Source organism: Biomphalaria glabrata, chromosome 10 (genome assembly GCF_947242115.1).
Source record: "Biomphalaria glabrata chromosome 10, xgBioGlab47.1, whole genome shotgun sequence".
NCBI classification, from domain to species: Eukaryota; Metazoa; Mollusca; class Gastropoda; family Planorbidae; genus Biomphalaria; species Biomphalaria glabrata.
Genome location: NC_074720.1, coordinates 31,337,104 through 31,355,942, shown reverse-complemented (window position 1 = coordinate 31,355,942; position 18,839 = coordinate 31,337,104). Strand labels below are relative to the sequence as shown.

General features: G+C 37.8%; 1 protein-coding gene across 3 annotated transcripts in view; it reads left to right on the top strand.

The window, feature by feature from the left end:
* LOC106060292 (sodium/hydrogen exchanger 10-like) overlaps positions 1–18,839 on the top strand; it is a 52,626-nt gene that overhangs the window by 22,697 nt on the left and 11,090 nt on the right. For all 3 annotated transcript variants that reach the window (XM_056044444.1, XM_056044443.1, XM_056044445.1), the window contains 11 exons: positions 292–352; positions 1,625–1,834; positions 3,288–3,392; positions 6,422–6,544; positions 8,199–8,312; positions 9,902–9,989; positions 10,834–10,982; positions 11,531–11,656; positions 16,037–16,135; positions 16,437–16,497; positions 17,431–17,591. In XM_056044444.1, coding sequence (XP_055900419.1) covers positions 292–352; positions 1,625–1,834; positions 3,288–3,392; positions 6,422–6,544; positions 8,199–8,312; positions 9,902–9,989; positions 10,834–10,982; positions 11,531–11,656; positions 16,037–16,135; positions 16,437–16,497; positions 17,431–17,591 — 1,297 coding nt within the window. The remainder of the gene's footprint in view (positions 1–291; positions 353–1,624; positions 1,835–3,287; positions 3,393–6,421; positions 6,545–8,198; positions 8,313–9,901; positions 9,990–10,833; positions 10,983–11,530; positions 11,657–16,036; positions 16,136–16,436; positions 16,498–17,430; positions 17,592–18,839) is intronic.

Genomic DNA, 18,839 nt, shown 5'->3' with positions numbered 1-18,839 from the left:
CTCTCTCTCTCTAATTCTCTCTCTTTTTTAATATGTTCATTGTCTCTCAATATTTTTCTTTTGTTCCCCATTGTCTATATCTTTTGCCTATTCTCTTTCTCTTTTACTCTCTCTCTTCCTCTTTCCTTTTCTCTCACTTTCTCTTTCTCACTCTCTTTTTCTTGGTTCTCTCTCTCTCTCACTCTCTCTCTCAGTGAACTTTACAAACTAACAATCAGGAGACATTCACATGTTCATGTTACTATAAACTATAAATAGTGTTTACACTCTATGCCATGTTCTCGTTCACAGGTTGGTGGATCCTTATAAAATTGTACAGTTTGCCGTGCATAGGAATTACTTCCATAAATTAGTCAGTAAACTATTTGTGTCTTTTTGTGATGTCTATAAATTAGCTTGCAGAGACTTAAAACTTCTAAGCCCTTAGGTTATTAGTGAACTATTTATAGACACATTGCACAATTTAAGATTGAAGCCTTTTACTAAAGCAACGCATTCACACACTGCAAGCAGATCTAGAAATTCATTCCACCAGTTTTTTAGTTGAGAAGGGGTTCCTCCAGTCATAGAGTTGAGAAGGGGTTCCTCCAGTCATCGAGTTGAGAAGGGGTTCCTCCAGTCATCGAGTTGAGAAGGGGTTCCTCTAGTCATCGAGTTGAGAAGGGGTTCCTCCAGAACCCTAGTCAGGAACCTAATCAGTTAACAGGAATCCAGTTAGATGTAGCAGGTCAAAAGCTAAGATCAGGAGTGTAGTTGCTAACGGGATTAGGATCCAGCGAGAAGACACGAGAGTTCTTAATATAGATACGACTGTGAGAATTAAGAAACTATTGGCGACCGCCTCCTAGCATTGTCAGTGGAAAGGGAAGAAAGGACTAAACTGAGTTTGGTTCAATTTTTTTTATTCTTGTGTTGTCAGCTAAAATTTTAACTTGATCCGAGATTGTGTGTGGGAGAAATAACGTGTACAAACTTTGTATCAGACAGTCAGAGTAAGCTTTGTAAAAATATGTATTATTGTTAGTGGTGTAGCTAGGGAGTGGGGAGCCAGGGGGTTGACCTTTTTAGGGGCTCCTGCATTCTGACATTCGACATCATAGCATGAGAGAATGTAGGCCTACTTAATGAATATATGTCTAAATTCTATTTGGTACAGTATATAAGTGAAATTTAAAACAAAAAATAATCATTAACACTCTTTTAATGACTAATACCGTTGTTTATTGGAGAGATAATGCACAAGTGACAAATCTCAATTCATATCGGCTCACGTAGTGTTACTGTGCAGCAAAGGTCATCTATAACATCATCTAGATCACTACTGTCTAGTATTTTTGACTCCACCTGAATAGCAAGATTACATGACATATAAAAAAGTGGGATTTCTAGGGGATTTTAAAATGTTGGAACCTTTAGCCTAGCTATTGTTAGTCCAGATCTGTTTTAAAATCAATTACATGATTTATAAAAATAATCGATGCAATTTCACGTGATATGATCGAGTTTTTTATTTTTTTTATTTTACTCCCCCCCTCCTATTCCCTTTTTAGTCAATTGAGATGAAAAGGACGAACTAAAAGCTAGACTGATCTCTATCATTATTTTCTCTGGTTCTAACTTTCAGGTGTTTGAAATGTCCCGCCAGTTGCACTCGACCATCCTCCCGATGTCCAAAGCCGTGCTGCTGCTGATCTTGATCTTTATCGACAGCTTCATCACAATGTACACCATCGCAGCCATGAGGTTTGAGTACGTTGGCTTCTTGAAGATGCTCTTCCTGCACTCTTACAACGTGCTTGTTCTGCTGTTCTACATCTTTCTGGAGCTCTACAAGGTGACCACATGACTTTCTGGTCCTTTTCTGGTACAACCAGTAGCGTAACTAGGGAAGGGTCCGAAGGGCGGCCGATTCTGGCGCGTAGAATATTAACTGAAATTCAGTTTAACCTAGTTGTGAGATTTTTGTCTGACGTAAAATTGGTGGCGATGATGTCATTGACAACTTTGCGAGAGCAAGGCCACGAAAAATACTTCTATATGGAAATGTGACAGTAGCTACAGCTTGTTTGTTAGGTGACTTCCTTTGCAGTAGACGTACGTTTTGTATTCTTTACTGGTGACTATTCTGATGCAGATATGAATTACGTACATTATCGTGTATTAAAATAAGGGGCACACTCCCAAATGAAGGTGGGGGATGAAGCCAGGAAAAAAAATATTCTTGTAGTTATTAATTCATATTTCTTTATTATTGTGACGATCTTTTGTATTTGAGTGCTTTATGTAGAGACATCTTGATGTACGATGAGATTGTGTTGATCAGAAAATGCGTTTCTGATAAAATAATTTAACGTATATATCTATTTTAGACAATTACTTAACACTCAAATAAGATTATCATGCCGGAGATTTAAATACCAACTATTAATTCAAACAATGACGATCCTTCAACCATAAATACAAAGCTTTAATCCTGGAACTAGGAATCACTGGAATAAAATACACACTGTACAATAAAATCAAAACAACTACAACTGCTTCTGGTTCTGCAACTCTTAAACTACAACTTAACTAGATTTTGTCAACAACTGACATTTCTTTTCCCACACTTTTTATTCCTTAACCTCTCCCTATATTAGCGAACAAGCCACGCCTTTCACCCCTTTCATGGTCATTGAATTCCTTCTTTTCCAAGAAAGCAAGATCCCCGTTCACAATCAATCTTGGCGTTGCAGAGAACTAAAAATAGACTTGGCTACATTATGCTACGTGATAATGATAAAGATTTCAAAAGTTAAACTATTTGAAGTTAGAGAGGTTATCGCTACTTTTAAACTATTTGAAGCTAGAGAGGTTATCGCTACTTTTAAACTATTTGAAGTTAGAGAGGTTATCGCTACTTTTAAACTATTTGAAGCTAGAGAGGTTATCGCTACTTTTAAACTGTTTGAAGTTAGAGAGGTTATCGCTACTTTTAAACTATTTGAAGTTAGAGAGGTTATCGCTACTTTTAAACTATTTGAAGTTAGAGAGGTTATCGCTACTTTTAAAATGTATTACATTACCGTGACGAGTGTCTGCAACAATATCGCCTCAAAATGATTTAGAAAAGACATTTCCAAATGTCTCCATTAACACGAGTCTTCTAGACATTCTTTCTCTCGTAAAGGATGAACTTCTCTCTACTGTCGTAGATTACAAGTTGACAACTTTGGTGTGACCAAAAATAAAATAATGTCGGCCATCACTAAATATAACATCTTGATTTTATTCTGTTCTGTTCTCAGTTAGTGAGGAACAGGTCACTCAGAATGGAGGGACCATGGGATGTGATCAACAGGATTATTTTGTTCAACACATTTATAGATGTGACTCTAGTTGTCTTCCCTTTGGTAAGAATATGAATATGAATACCTAGCTTTTTTTTTTGCGAATCGATATTCAGAAAGTATTGTAAACCATTGTTTAGCGAAATAGCCGCTATTAGGCTATGTTTTTAGCTATGAGCAGACTGTGCCGAGGAAAAATAGTGTCCTGTTCTATTCAGTTGTTCAGCACTGCCGTATAAAGTGTTTTGTTGGGCTATAGTGGTAGTGGGGTCTGCCAAGGGTGGATTAGGAAGGGGCATTCAAAAAGAATATGGTTTACAGTTTCATAAGGGTGGGCGCAGTGTCTACAAAGGGGTAGGTGTGTGGGATTTATTTTGTTAAGATGGTAATTTAACAGAGCTGTGTGTCCTGTTCTTAGTTGGAAGATTGTAGATTGCTTTTTGCGGGGGAGGAAGTTAATACTGTCCAGATCGTTTGGGAGGGTCATTTCTTTGTACATAGCTCTGCCTGTGTTTGCTGATGCCCATTGGTTGATCCACTCTTCTTTGTGGTTGTTGACTAACATTGACCTTAGGGTGAGATAGTTAACAGGTCTATATGGTTCTTTTATCCTGCCTTTCATAGTTTATCGGCCTCTTTATTTCCCTTGAATCGACCACCTGCGGACAATGGTTATGCTTGCTCTAGATGTGGCAAAATATGCAGATCACAGCTGGGGCAGCGCAGCCATGGGAAATACTGTATTCCTCATTAATCTTCGGACTCGAAGACAAGCCTTATTATTATTATTTCCCTTTATGCCAATGCGTCCAGGGATCCACAGTAATATGATATTGATGATAATGCTGATATCAGATTATTATGGTTAACTTTTAGAAGTCCTTTGAAAATCCCCAAGAGTTCTAGGAAAGGATACACAGACAGTGGATGATCGCGCTCAAATGTTTACTGGCTAATGGAAGCCGCTTGCTCTAGACTTGAATTGGGGATTTTCAGGTTACATTTTCAACACACTGTTTTCATTTCAAAGACTTGAAAAAAATTAAAATACAATTAGACAGAAAAACAATTAAAGTAATAATTAAAAAATAACAAAATTACATAAGTTACTTTCATATCTCTACACTATTACATAAGTTACTCTCATAGATCTACACTATTACATAAGTTACTCTCATATCTCTACACTATTACAGAAGTTACTTTCATATCTCTACACTATTACATAAGTTACTCTCATAGCTCTACACTATTACATAAGTTACTTTCATAGCTCTACACTATTACATAAGTTATTTCATATCTCTACACTATTACATAAGTTACTCTCATAGCTCTAAACTATTACATAAGTTACTCTCATAGCTCTACACTACTACATAAGTTACTCTCATAGCTCTACACTATTACATAAGTTACTTTCATATCTCTACACTATTACATAAGTGACTCATAGCTCTACACTATTACATAAGTTACTTTCATATCTCTACACTATTACATAAGTAAATCTCCTGGCCCTGCAACTTTTAACTGTCTGCTGTGATGCATGTTAAAGTCCCATTCGCGCTCGGGGGGGGGGGGCGAGGGAGGAGCACCATTCAGTCGCTGTCGTATATCTCATTATTGCAAGGATTACCTTCCGTTAGCTTATTAAATTTTCCATATAACAAATTAATTAATAACGAATAATTGATCAACGTATTGTTTACTTTTAAAAATGGATTTATGTTATGCTAAGATGTGATTGGCAACGAAATAAATGTGCAAAGTTTTAACTTTTGATCCGAGACTGGAAAGTGGGAGAGATGACGTGTAAAATGTTTTCAAGATTGTAAGAGTCATTTGTCAAGACTAAACATAAAACTGTTTTATTGATATTTATTTAAATGTGCTAGAAAGAATGATATTTCATTTCACATGAATAACATGAAAAAAAAATTTTTTTAAAGACAATACCTCCTTTAAACCATGTATGTTTGCACTTAATAACTACTAAAAAAATCCTTTAACAAAAAATAAAATATAAAGCTTACATAAAGGGGAAGAACTGCGTCCTTAAAACTATATCTACCAATAATGTACAAGTTATTTTCCATTATTCAAAATCAAACAAACTAATCAATAGTATTTTTGTTTGTTGATTCATATTTTGTAGAGTACAATAAATAATTGTTCAATTGATCGTAGAATGTGTTAGCGTTAACAATTATTTATGGGGACTAAAGCCAACACATTTAGCCATATCTGTGAATACTGAAGTATTAGTTTCCCTTGATTGCTATTAAACAAAATAATGAATAACCAGAACATAATTGTCTAATTGGTTACTTTTTTAAATTGATTCATGTCTTGTCTATGCCAATAAATAATTGTGCGAAGTTTCAGCTTGATCCGAGAATGGGTGTGGGAGAAATAACGTGTACACACTTTTTACTAGAAAGACAAACAGACATACTGACAGACAGAGTGAGTTGATATAAGCTTGTAAAAAGAATTGAACATTTTTTACCCCAAACCACCCCTTCCCCAAAGAACAAATCCGGTTAAGTGAATGTATAAATCTACTAGACTTTATGATACTTAGCTTATATCAACTCACTCTGTCTGTCTGGTAAAGCATTAGTATTTCTTTTACCTGACAACACAAGAATCAATAAAAAAAAAATAACCAATAAGTTAATTATCTCTTGATAACTAACTATTTTGTTTGGTATCTCAGACAAAGGAAAGAATTAGTCCCTGAGTCTGAGTCTTAGTAAACACAACATAAAAATAGGAAGAGTCTATAGAAACAATAGATAACACTACAATCTTCCATCTTCATAGGCTCTCCGCTAGTAGAGTGGTTACTGTGTTGGCATGAGAAGGCTTGAGCCATGAGTTTGAATTCAGGTCGATCCACCCCTTTTTTTTTCTTTATTTTTATAAATGCTATATATATTGTTATTCTAGATCTATTACAAATTAAATCAGACGACTGATCAAAACTAATTGATACAACTACACTGAATAGAAGCTTTGGTTTTAAAATGTATTTTGTTGTTGTATGATGATAAAATATGAAACAATTTGAGATTTCTGTTCGACAGTTTTTTCTGACGGTCCGAGACGATAAAACGTTCTTTAAAGAGAACCCCCACCTGTACCTGGGTATACAAGCTGTCACAGTCACGCGCTTCATTCGCTTCTTACAGATCCTACGGACGTCGCCGGTAAGTAGAGCAGCGTTTCTCAAAGGTATGGAAGTTAAGGCCCTCTGACCAAACCATTTACGTCCCTTAGCCTGCAGCAGAGGCGTAGTGAGCAAAACACGGACCCGAGGCAAGAAACTTGATTGGCCGCCCCACCCGCCTATATTTCATGGACATCACATAGAAATTTAGGCTAAGAAATAAAAAAAAATAATTTAATAATAATATAATACAATTAAACTTAGAATGTATTACCTAACTAAAATATATGCAAGAATTTTTGCTTGGCGCCTCTCTGCGTGCGCTGACCTCCTTGACCCCTTACTACGCCTCTGGCCTGTAGGATAATACAGGGGGAGTGCAGGGCTGGAGTTGGAGGTCTGGTGGCCCAGGGGCAACTAATAAGATGAGGCCTCTAATTAATAAAAGAAACAATTATTACTGTCAAAAATGTATTGCCTATACAACAAATACAACTATGTCAAAGAAACTACTTACTTATTCCAATCAAATACACTTGATTCAAACACATTAACAAATGTTACTTCGCGAAGTTTTGCGACGGAAAGTTGTTAATGATTCCGCAGATATGTAGCCGTAAGATTTCATCGCTTCCAGTGCCATGTAGGGTTAGCTTCAATAACCGTTTTACCACATCGTCGTTTGAAGCCTATTCCTCATAATTTTCATTATTGAAATCGAACGCTCTCCAATGCAATTCCAGTCTATCAAAACCAAGTACATTCTTAGTGTAGTTTTGTTTCTGAATTTTCGGGACGGTAACTCTGAAATTTTGATCTTTAAGAATGTTATAGTTAGTAAAACAGCTCCTTAGTTTGGTCTTTTTGGTAGTCTTGTTTGTACCATCTTCGCCTTCATCCCCTAGTCTGTTGAACCGTGGGAGCACCACACAAGATTAAAATTTGTAAACCGTCTTTCTCCATTCCTCTGTCTTTTGCATTTGATAGGATATTATTAAATGACAGGCTTGTCTTCCCATTGCTTTATCTGTTTGCCTATTCTTTTTTTTTCTTGGTACTGTTCCCTGAAGGAAGGGCATTGCTAGCCCTGGGGTCCTTGTGATGTGGCCATTGAGTTTAAGTTTACGTTTTTTGACAGTGGTTAGCAGGTCACGAAAAACGTAAATTTAAACTCTATGGCTACATCACACAGTTCTCGTGGCTCGCTTAAGTCTGTCAAGATACAACGCTTTACCGAAACTAAACTAAATCTAATTGGCTTTATATCATAGATTTACGAGAGTAGCGGTATATAGTTTAGTGATTAAAAACCCATTCTATTTAAAAACCGCAAAATGGGATTGCATTATGTATAAACTTTGTAAACTAAAGATCATTACTTTTTATAAGATTGTAAAGAGCAATTTTCCAAAATTCAGGGTAACTTCCCTTACAGTTTGAAAAAAAGGTTACGTACATAACGATTGGATATGACTTTGTCCTTGTGTCCCAGTCAAAGTACAATGTATATAGGTCTGTGGTTTAAAGATACACAATTCAAATCTGTTTTGTGCGTAGTTTAAAAATTGTGTGTTTGATAGTTTTGTTTTACTTCCGTGGTCTTTTAATGTCAGATCTTGAACGATATTTTAGTAGGCTATGAAAAAAATAGTTAGTTACGCGTCTGATCACGTGACAGTCTTCTCTATTTTCAGTACATGCAGCAGTGGTTCTTGACTTTCGCGTCTAACGTCATGGAGACTAAAGTGTTTATAGCATGTGACATGGCTGCGGGCTTCATACAGGGAACCATGGAATCTTTCAGAAAGGTGATATTTTTTATAAACGCAGTTTCAAGATTGTTATGGCACGATTAGGACTTAGTTTTTTGTTTCGGAAATAGGGGAACGTTTTGACTTACAGACAATCATGTGACTCGTAAAAACAAGAATATGTTTGAGGCAGAGCGAAATAGCCGACGTAAACAGACTACTTCCAGGACGCCATAGAGATAGGAAGCTTGTTATGAACGTAGAGAGTTAGCTGACATTCGATGGTTCCCTTCATTGTTACTAAACTTCTTGTTCAGTATCAGCGTCGACTGACTTATATTCAATGTTCGGCCTTTCGCCGGTGTTATTGGATTACGCTGAGTGTTATCTCCGTTTTGTTTATCTGTATTAGACACCGCTGAATCGCCTAACAAGATGGAGACACAGTCTGTGCTTCGGAAGGTCTTCGGAATTCTTAGAGATCAAACCTTGCCATCTGTCGACGACGCTTTGGTTCTGTCGAGTACTAACTTCCCCTTTCACACCTATCGATAGGGTAAATTATGTAAAGCCCAAATGTTTCTGTGGCCAACGGTTAACGAGTGTGTCATGTGGCCAGCACAACGACCAACGGCCTTAAAATTACTCCAACTAATGTCAGGAACCCATAAGAGCTGGGTGTACTCAGAGACGCCCTTATTCCAATTCCCAGTCTTCGACGAGATTTGAACCCGTGGACCCCCCGGTTCGGAAGCAAAGCGCTTTACTACTCAGCCACTACGCCTCCTTCTGTCGTGGATTAACAGACATGAAGCCGTTTACTTTTTGCTACTTAAGGCCGTGTAAGTTTTTTTTTTTTAACTCAATGCTGTCTAGTTTCAATGTCAATAAATCTGTTAACTGAACCAGAATATTCTGAATGGTCTCTACGTGTGGTACATTCCTTTCGCATGAACTTTCGCATGAACTTTTCATCGGAAGGAGGGTGGGGGGACGGAAGTGTTTGAACTCGAGACCATCGGGACAATAGTCCGGAGCGCATACAGAGAGACAGACATCTTCCCATAGATGAGCGGTTCACATTTTGGTTTTAAATTGTTTTGATTAACTAGATTTGGATCGAGTAACTTAGTTTAAAGTTCAAACAACATTCCTAGATGTATCAGACCCAGCATGAGATACTTTGACCTAGAGGTCATTTTAAAAAGAGGTCACATAATCCAAATTCAAAGTAGCCAGGAGACATATGTCTGTACACATAGTGCTCGAACCATATCGCTTTCTTAACAAGAAAACATATAGACAAATAATTGACGACTGTACAACGAGAAAGAGAGAGACATAAAGAGAGACAGAGAGTGAGAGAAAAAGAGAGAGAGACAGAGTGAGAGAGAAAGAGAGAGAGACACAGAGAGAGACAGAGTGAGAGAAAGAGAGACAGAGAGAGAGAAAGAGAGAGACAGAAAAAGAGAGAGAGAGAAAAAGAGAAAGAAAGAGAGAGAGAAAGAGAGAGCGACATAGAGGGAGAGAGAAAGAGAGAGAGACAGAGAGAGAGAGAGACAGAAAGAAAGAAAGAAAGAGAGACAGACAAAAAGAGAGGGAGATGTTGAATACTGTTAACACCTCTGTTGTTCCACGTCTGCTAGGCCAAGCGAATCGTTGATGACGACAGGGTCTGCAACAGCATCCGATACGTCTGCCACTTATGTCGTCTGATACTTTCCCAACATTTAGGTAAGGGTCAAACTTTTGTTCAACGCTAGTTGCTCATGACTTTTCTCTTAATAAATAACAGAATTATGATTGATATTGGGGGGGCTCTTATTTTTTTGTTTTTGTTTATAAGTATTTTAATTCTGTTTTTCTTGTTATTTTTTTTTTGTTATCTTATCTTATCTTGTTGTTTATTTTAGACAGAATCCTCCTATTTTTTTTTTTTTTGCACATTCAGTTGAACTGCCCGAACTGTACCGCCTCTTTAATTACTTTGGCCTTGTATTTCTAGTATCTGATTCGTTGAATAGGAACTACCCGATTTAAAACGCCTCCCCCTCCATATATATTTATACTGTTAGCCCGTAAATCCTCCACAAGCCGACCCCAACCATTCTCACATCGCATCGTTCTTTCACACAGACTTATGTCACCAAAATTGTAATTCCTTCACGTCATTCCGCTACAAAAAAAAAGTACTCCTATTCTTATATTCATACATACAGTTCATTGTTTCCCTCATAACACACGTATTCGTGCAGCTCTATCGTTACGTTTTGTTTCGGGAAAAATATCCGATGTTCTTGTAAAGAGTCTACAATGACGCGTATCAAATGAATTTAAAAGATTTTATACCGGTAGTTTATGTTATCTTTTCTCATCCTGCATTCTAAAATGTGACGGAATTCTTTGAAAACAAACAAAAAGCGCATTCTGAAATGTTATGGAATCGTTTGAAATAAATGTGTTTTGAAATAATGAGAATCCTGCCAAAACAATAAACTTACCAGAAAAATCCTGAATAAAGATGAGTTCATGCATCAACTGGGAACGATGTTTGACTTTTTCTTCTTCCTTTTTTAAGGTTTCTGCCAAGTGGACAATCCCTTGGTCATGCAGGCACTGAAGACCAAGACTGCCATTAGGCTGGCACTGAACGCTCAGGAACAAAGGATGATTGAAATTAAAGAAATGGGGCTATTAGAGGACAAGGACGTGCATGTTTTACATAAAGTAAGTCATTCCCCTCGTCCAGAGGTCAAGTCATTTCCCTTGTCCAGAGGTCAAGTCATTGTCCAGAGATCAAGTCATTCCCCTTCTCCAGATATCAAGTCATTCCTCTCGACATGAAATAAAGTGATTCCCCTTCTCCAGAGATCAAGTGATTCTCCTTCTCCAGAGATCAAGTGATTCTCCTTCTCCAGAGATCAAGTGATTCTCCTTCTCCAGAGATCAAGTGATTCTCCTTCTCCAGAGATCAAGTGATTCTCCTTCTCCAGAGATCAAGTGATTCTCCTTCTCCAGAGATCAAGTGATTCTCCTTCTCCAGAGATCAAGTCATTCCCCTTGTCATTACCCTCCCTGTTGCTGTGATATGTGGGTGACACTCTAACAGTGTTAGTTACTTCCAGTGACATAAAAAAAATCGCAGGGTTGTGTCTCCATTTTATGTTCTGGAGCAGATATCGTTGAAGAGAGCAGAGTTAAGATTAGCAATTGTGAATTCTGATGACTCCTTTTTGTTGTACCCTAATGAATGGAATGGATCGATGTTGTTACAGATCCTCGAGAAGAAGATGTCAGACAACTTGAGTTTCCCAACCAGTATCGGAGAGTTAGGTCACAGGTCGGTCATACTAAACTTGCCCTGGGTTGATGGTAACGAGCGGTACGCTCAGTTCATAGAAGTAAGTCTATTGGTGTGTTTGAGAGTGAGTGTGAATCTTTGGTTGCTGTTGTAAGCTGAAGTGATGGTCAAGTTAATACGTCGAGGGTTGATGAGTCAAAGATATCAGATGTCGTAGTGTGTTGTACCGCAAAATCCAAACTGAAGATATTTATCTCTTTTTGTTTTTGTTATTGTCTATTAAAGAACTGATGTTTGATTTATTTAATGCAGAATCTGAGTTGATATATTTTGATTCTGACTTAACACTCAGACTACATTGTCTTTAGACTATGATTAAATATGATGTAAATCGTATCCTAATTTTATTTTTAACAAGATTACAAAGAGAGTTTGTGTTACACAAACTCAGAGGCGGCCCCCGTCGAAGTCGGATCCCTGTCGGATCTGCCTATTCGCAAATAATATTCAAGAGGTGATTTAATTTTGATGTAAAATGTTTTACACGTTTCGGATGTTCCTTCAGAGTTGAAGATAATTACTTCCTAGTCCAAACCTCCCGCAGGACGACGGGGGATGGGAGCGGGCAGGGTTTGAACCCTGGGCCATCCATAAATCTGAACGACAGTCCAGCGCGCAAACCGCACGACCAGGCAGCCATCCGATGGTCAAAAGTAATAATGTTTCAAAGATTCATTTGCCGTAAATTTAAATTTAAATTTAATAAAAAAATAGTAGATTAGTTTTAGTATATTAAAACATTACAATATTGATCAAAACGTTTGGAAATGAAAATCTACACTTTTTTTTTACACTTTAAGTTTAGAAATTGAAATTCTACATCTTAATCTAGTCTATTTTAGTCTAAACTAGATCTAGAAATTCTAGATCTGGACTCTAAAATAATTTTAATTAGAATATAAATCCAGATCTAGATATACTGTAATAAAAATCTAGATCTAGTTTAAAAAATCTAGATTAGATCTAAATCAAGATATCATTCCTTTTTTAAACGCGAGTCGCATAACGAGGCTTAATAAACATTACTATACCGAGTTCTTTTTTCATTTCATTTGAAGAATTAATTCCATATAACGTCAGAGGGAAAAACAAACACTACGTCACACGGCCTAGCTAGACTAAAAATCGCCTTCATCTATAAGAGCCATTTATCGAGTGTTTATAGACTTTGGTGCACCGAGTGCGTTCTTTAAGCATTTCATTTAAAGAATTCATTCCATATGACGTCAAAGGAAAAAAAAAACACTACGTCACAAGGCCTAGCTAGACTAAAAATCACCTTTATCAACACGAGCCATTTCTCGAGTGTTCATAGACATTGGTGCACCGAGTGCGTTCTTTTAGCATTTCATTTAAAGAATTCATTCCATGTGACGTCAAAGGAAAAAAAAACACTACGTCACACGGCTTAGTTAGACTAAAATATGTTTTCATTAATACAAGCAATTTTTTCGAGGGTTAATAGACATTGGTGCACCGAGTGCGTTCTTTTAACATTACATTTAAAGAGTCCATTCATATGACGTCAAAGAAAAAAAATTCCATTACCTCACAATAGGCTAGTACCGGTACCATAAAAAAAAATGTCTTTATTTACACGAGATATTTAACGAGGGTTCATAGACATTGGTGCACTGAGTTCTAATAGATATTATTTAAAAAGGATCAAAGCCACATTGTTTTTGCGTTTTGTCTGTCAGTCGGTCTGTCCGTTATCTTGATATAAAAAAAAAGAACTAAAAGTTATTAAAAATTGATTAACCTTTATTTTACGTTTCAAAACATCGCAATAATTTTTAGGTATGAACACAATTGAAAAGTTTATATAATAGATTGTTCCGGATGTTTGTATAAATAGTAAAAGAAAAAGAGAATTTCAGATAAATGTAATACCGTTAATTAAATTTTTTGGATGGTCTCGTATAAAAATTAGATGTACTACAGCCACGTGGAGAGATTTTCATACCTAACTTTGGTGTTTGGATTCTGTTTTCCTTAAAAATCGGAACATAATATTAACGATAATTAGATTTTTTAATGTTTTAGGTAGAAAGTTAAATGTACTGTAAGAGAGTAGTGAGTTAAAATATTTTTCATAAAAATCCGTAAAAACATTATTTCGTAAATGAGAAGATTATTTGTTTATTAATTAGAAGAGGGAGTTCAAACAATTATTTGGCGTTAGTAGATTTTTAAATAAATTCGAAAATTTCTGGCGACGATTTGTAAGAAACAAAATCCGGAACTTTCTTTATCGATTACAAAACTTCTATGTTATGTTTTAGCAAGAAAATTAAATGTCTAAAAAGTAATTTTCAGTAATCAATTCTAGTAAATTACTTTTTTTTAAAGCCCCGAACAACCTATTGTCGATATTTTTTAAATTTGTTTAAAGATGAAAATACGGAACAATTTGATATTGATAACCAAATTATAGTGACGCATTGTCAAATAATATAAGTGTAATATTAGTAAATTATGCGATTTCAAACAATCATTAGGCAAAATTTATGTTTTATAAAACAATATCCGGAACATTTTTACACTTAATGAAATATAAGTCAGTATAGAGATTTTGATTTAGCATTAATATGCTATTTACATAAAAAAATGGAACAACATATTATTGATAATGTGTTTTTGCAACGTTTAAGCATGGAAATTGAATGTAATATAAATTAGAAGAGCAAACAAACATTTGTTGGGGTTGATTAGTTTTGCACAAAAAAATCCGGAACAATCAATTTTTAGATACTTAAAACTATTGAGATGTTACGGGAGGAACATTAAAGTGTAAATCAGATTTTCAATAGCTTTTAGAGTTCTAGTTTTTTTAATCTAATCGTGACGGACAGACCGACCAACAGACAAAACGCACAAAAATAATCTTCTTTTATTCGGATGGGGGCACTAAACAAAAAATAAATAAAATCTGATTTTTTTAAAAAGTTTAAGGAATTGGTTTAGCACCTGATCATGTTGCGACGTTACGCTACTGCACGAAAATCGCTGCATAAAAAGTCCATTTAAAAAAATGTGCGTGATATTTACATACAAAGTGCATTATTAGCCTTTATAAACAAACAGAAATGTTTTCTTTTAATTTTAGCAGCTAGTTGACCAGAAAAAACGTCTTTAACTATTATTTGTATTTGTAAACATTTCCTGTACATTTTAAAAATATATTTGACTTAGTGATACTGAAAATACACAAAAATTGATCATCTTTGTTAGCATATTGTAACATTGCCTCCCTTACATTTACGTAATTGTTTTAGAATTGGTGTATTTTTATGAAAAAATCGCTTGCATAATTAATTTTATAAATTAAACGGTTTGCTTTTAGAAAACCAAAAGTAGCCGTTGCACCTAAACTTTTCAAGCCGGATTTAATGATGAAATAATATTTTTCATATCTCTTCTAGTTTTCGAGATCTGAGTGTGACAGACGGACAGACGGACAGACGGACATTTTGCACAAACCTAATAGCGGCTTTTTCCCCTTACGGGGGCCGCTAAAAAAAGATGATTAAGGATACTATATTTGTTTATGATTAGAGGTTCCTGATAATGTCTTATTTCCTTGTCATCTATCTTTCTCCCCGTCTTCCGTCTCTCATTTTCTCTCTTTCCCTCGTTGCTCCCCTTTCTCACCATCTCTCGCTCTCAAATCGTCTTTTACCCATGTCTCGAGATGAAAGTTTAACCATGTTCGATAGCTAGACACCAGACAGTTTGTGTTGCGGGGCCAGAGACTGATGTCAGAAAGTTTGCCTTACCCTCTCTTTTGTTTCTATAGTTTTATTTCTCTTACAAAAAGTCAGAATAAGTTAATCCTAAACACAGATAACTCTGTATTTAAAAAAAAAAAACTTATAATAAATTGAGTTATAGCCCATTAGTCTAATTTGATTACTCGTGTTATTGTGTGTTACAACAACGATCATTATGGCCTGCCATTTCAAGGCCCAATAATCATCACCCATCTTGGGCGTAGACAGGATTTTTTTTTTGGGGGGGGGGGGGGAAGAACCACACACACACTATATATATATATATATATATATATATATATATATATATATATATATATATATATATATTGAAGAGGTATTTTTAGCATGAAACCCCGTTGAAAAGGAGTTTAAACGTTAAACTCCAAAGCCCCTTTGGCTAGCCTCATAGCACTTGAGTGTGTAATTTGCTTTTTTTTTATATTGAAGAGGTATTTTTACCTTCAAACCCCTCTTGGCTACGCTCATAGAATCTGGTGGCTGATGTCTACGCCCATGTCACCAATACAGGCCGCAGTGACACTATGTTATTAAGTATAAATAGCTCCAGTCTTAAAGCAGCTAGTCCCTGTAGACCAACTTCATCCTCCCCCCACACAAACCTCAAGATATAATCATTGTTTCAGGACAATGGTCAAACAATTCTCTTCAGCCCAGATGACATCATCGTCACACAAGGTCACCTCTCTAAGGGGATCTTTGTTATCTTGCACGGCCTTGTTAGGGTAGGTAACTTAAATATCTCAATCCAAACATTATATCAACAGGCCTAGCCGGTGGATAAAACTATTAAATATTTAGTTTTTTGTTTTGAAACAACTACAAGAACCGGTGTGTCGCTGGGGGCTCGTGAGTGTGTCGCTGGGGGCTCGTGAGTGTGTCGCTGGGGGCTCGGGAGTGTGTCGCTGTGGGGGCTCGTGAGTGTGTCGCTGTGGGGGCTCGTGAGTGTTTCGTCTTGTACACAATTATTCAACTGAAGCGAATCTCTCAATAAAATTAATTCTTGTGTTTCTGTGTTTCGATCAGGTGGAGTCTGTGATCGACCTTTGTGAAGATCCTTTTGAGCCAATTGTAGAAAAATATCGAGGTAGAATAATTAATGTATTTCTTTTTTTATATTAGAATCATAGTGATGCTGAAGCCATGCGCGCAACTAAAGGATCTCCACGTTTAAAGCTCAGAAGCCAGTCTTGATACCTACTCTCTTAGAGACCCATTCTGAGCGATCCTAAATATGGCAGTGTTTAGTCGACTAGGAAGCGCGATTACTAAGAAGTAACGCGCATGGCTTCCAAACTCGGTAAAGACAGGTTTTTATTTTTGGGATCTTTAGAGCGCCTCTGAGTCCACCTAGCTCTAATGTGTACTTAACATTAGTTGGGGAAAAGTCGGTTGGTCGTTAACCGTAGGCCACAGAGACAGGTGACCTTTACATCATCTGTTTTACATTATATAGAATGTGAGGGTACTTTTTAAAAACTTTTTTTTACGCCAAATGTTCGTGTACCTTTTTTAGTTAGCACCTTACTGAATACAAAGAAACGTGCGAGTCCAAAAACGGTAATTCCCGCTGAAGTCGTGTTCAAAATAAAAAGATGTAAGCCATTATAAACAACTTGTCGGCCGGCGGCGTACCATACGCCGCTAGTTTGAGGGGGCGGCCTAAGGCCACTGCAACCAACGTGACCGCAGTGGGCCCCACACTTTCATAGGACCCGCACTTTCATAGAACCCGCGCTAATTCAAGGTGTATAAATTATTAATTTAAATCAGAAATAAGAGAGTGATCTTTTCTTTACTTCTTCTTCTCGTCCAAACTCATGAGCGAAGAAGAGAATTATATATATAGATATAAAGCATAGGAACAAATCAACTAAAAGCTGCACACTTGTTTGTTAAATGGGCAACAATGAGCATATGGCGTACAGCAACTGCCAACAGAAACTTAACGCGAAATATGCCTGTCCGATGCGCCCATTCTCTTTTACTTTGTGATTCACCTCTGCTCGTGTGTCGCCAGCTCCGTACTACACCAAGGTGCAGGATCCTATAACCACTCGCTACAACAAGGAGTTGGTCGAGCTAATTGAGTTCATGACCCGCGGCAACGTCATTGGCGAGATGTCAATACTGACAGGAAAGCCTGGACACAAGACCTACAGATGCGCCACCTATGTAGAGGTAGGTAAGCGTAGGGCTCTGTTGGGAGGTTTTGGGGACCTGAAGATATCGTGGGGGTGGATGTCTAATGAGGGGACCTAAAGAAGTCGTGGGGTGGATGTCTGATGTGTGGACCTGAAGATATCGTAGGGTGGATGTCTAATGTGGGGACCTGAAGAAGTCGTGGGGTGGATGTCTAATGTGGGGACCTGAAGAAGTCGTGGGGTGGATGTCTGATGTGGGGACCTGAAGAAGTTGTGGGGATGGATGTCTGATGTTGGGACCTGAAGATGTCGTGGGGTGGATGTCTGATGTGGGGACCTGAAGAAGTTGTGGGGATGGATGTCTAATGTGGGGACCTGAAGAAGTCGTGGGGTGGATGTCTGATGTGGGGACCTGAAGAAGTTGTGGGGATGGATGTCTAATGTGGGGACCTGAAGAAGTGTGAGGGTGGATGTCTGATGTGGGGACCTGAAGAAGTCGTGGGGGTAGATGTCTGATGTGGGTACCTGAAGAAGTCGTGGGGGTAGATGTCTGATGTGGGGACCTGAAGAAGTCGTGGGGGTGGATGTCTGATGTGGGTACCTGAAGATGTCGTGAGGTGGTTGTCTGATGTGGGGACCTGAAGAAGTCGTGGGGTGGATGTCTGATGTTGGGACCTGAAGAAGTCGTGGGGTGGATGTCTAATGTGGGGACCTGAAGAAGTCGTGGGGTGGATGTCTGATGTGGGGACCTGAAGAAGTCGTGGGGGTGGATGTCTGATGTGGGTACCTGAAGATGTCGTGAGGTGGTTGTCTGATGTGGGGACCTGAAGAAGTCGTGGGGTGGATGTCTGATGTTGGGACCTGAAGAAGTCGTGGGGTGGATGTCTAATGTGGGGACCTGAAGAAGTCGTGGGGTGGATGTCTGATGTGGGGACCTGAAGAAGTCGTGGGGTGGATGTCTGATGTGGGGACCTGAAGAAGTTGTGGGGGTGGATGTCTGATGTGGGGACCTGAAGAAGTCGTGGGGTGGATGTCTGATGTTGGGACCTGAAGAAGTCGTGGGGGTGGATGTCTGATGTGGGGACCTGAAGAAGTCGTGGGGTGGATGTCTGATGTTGGGACCTGAAGAAGTCGTGGGGGTGGATGTCTAATGTGGGGACCTGAAGATGTCGTGGGGTGGATGTCTGATGTGGGGACCTGAAGAAGTCGTGGGGGTGGATGTCTAATGTGGGGACCTAAAGAAGTCGTTGGGTGGATATCTGATATGGGGACCTGAAGATGTCAT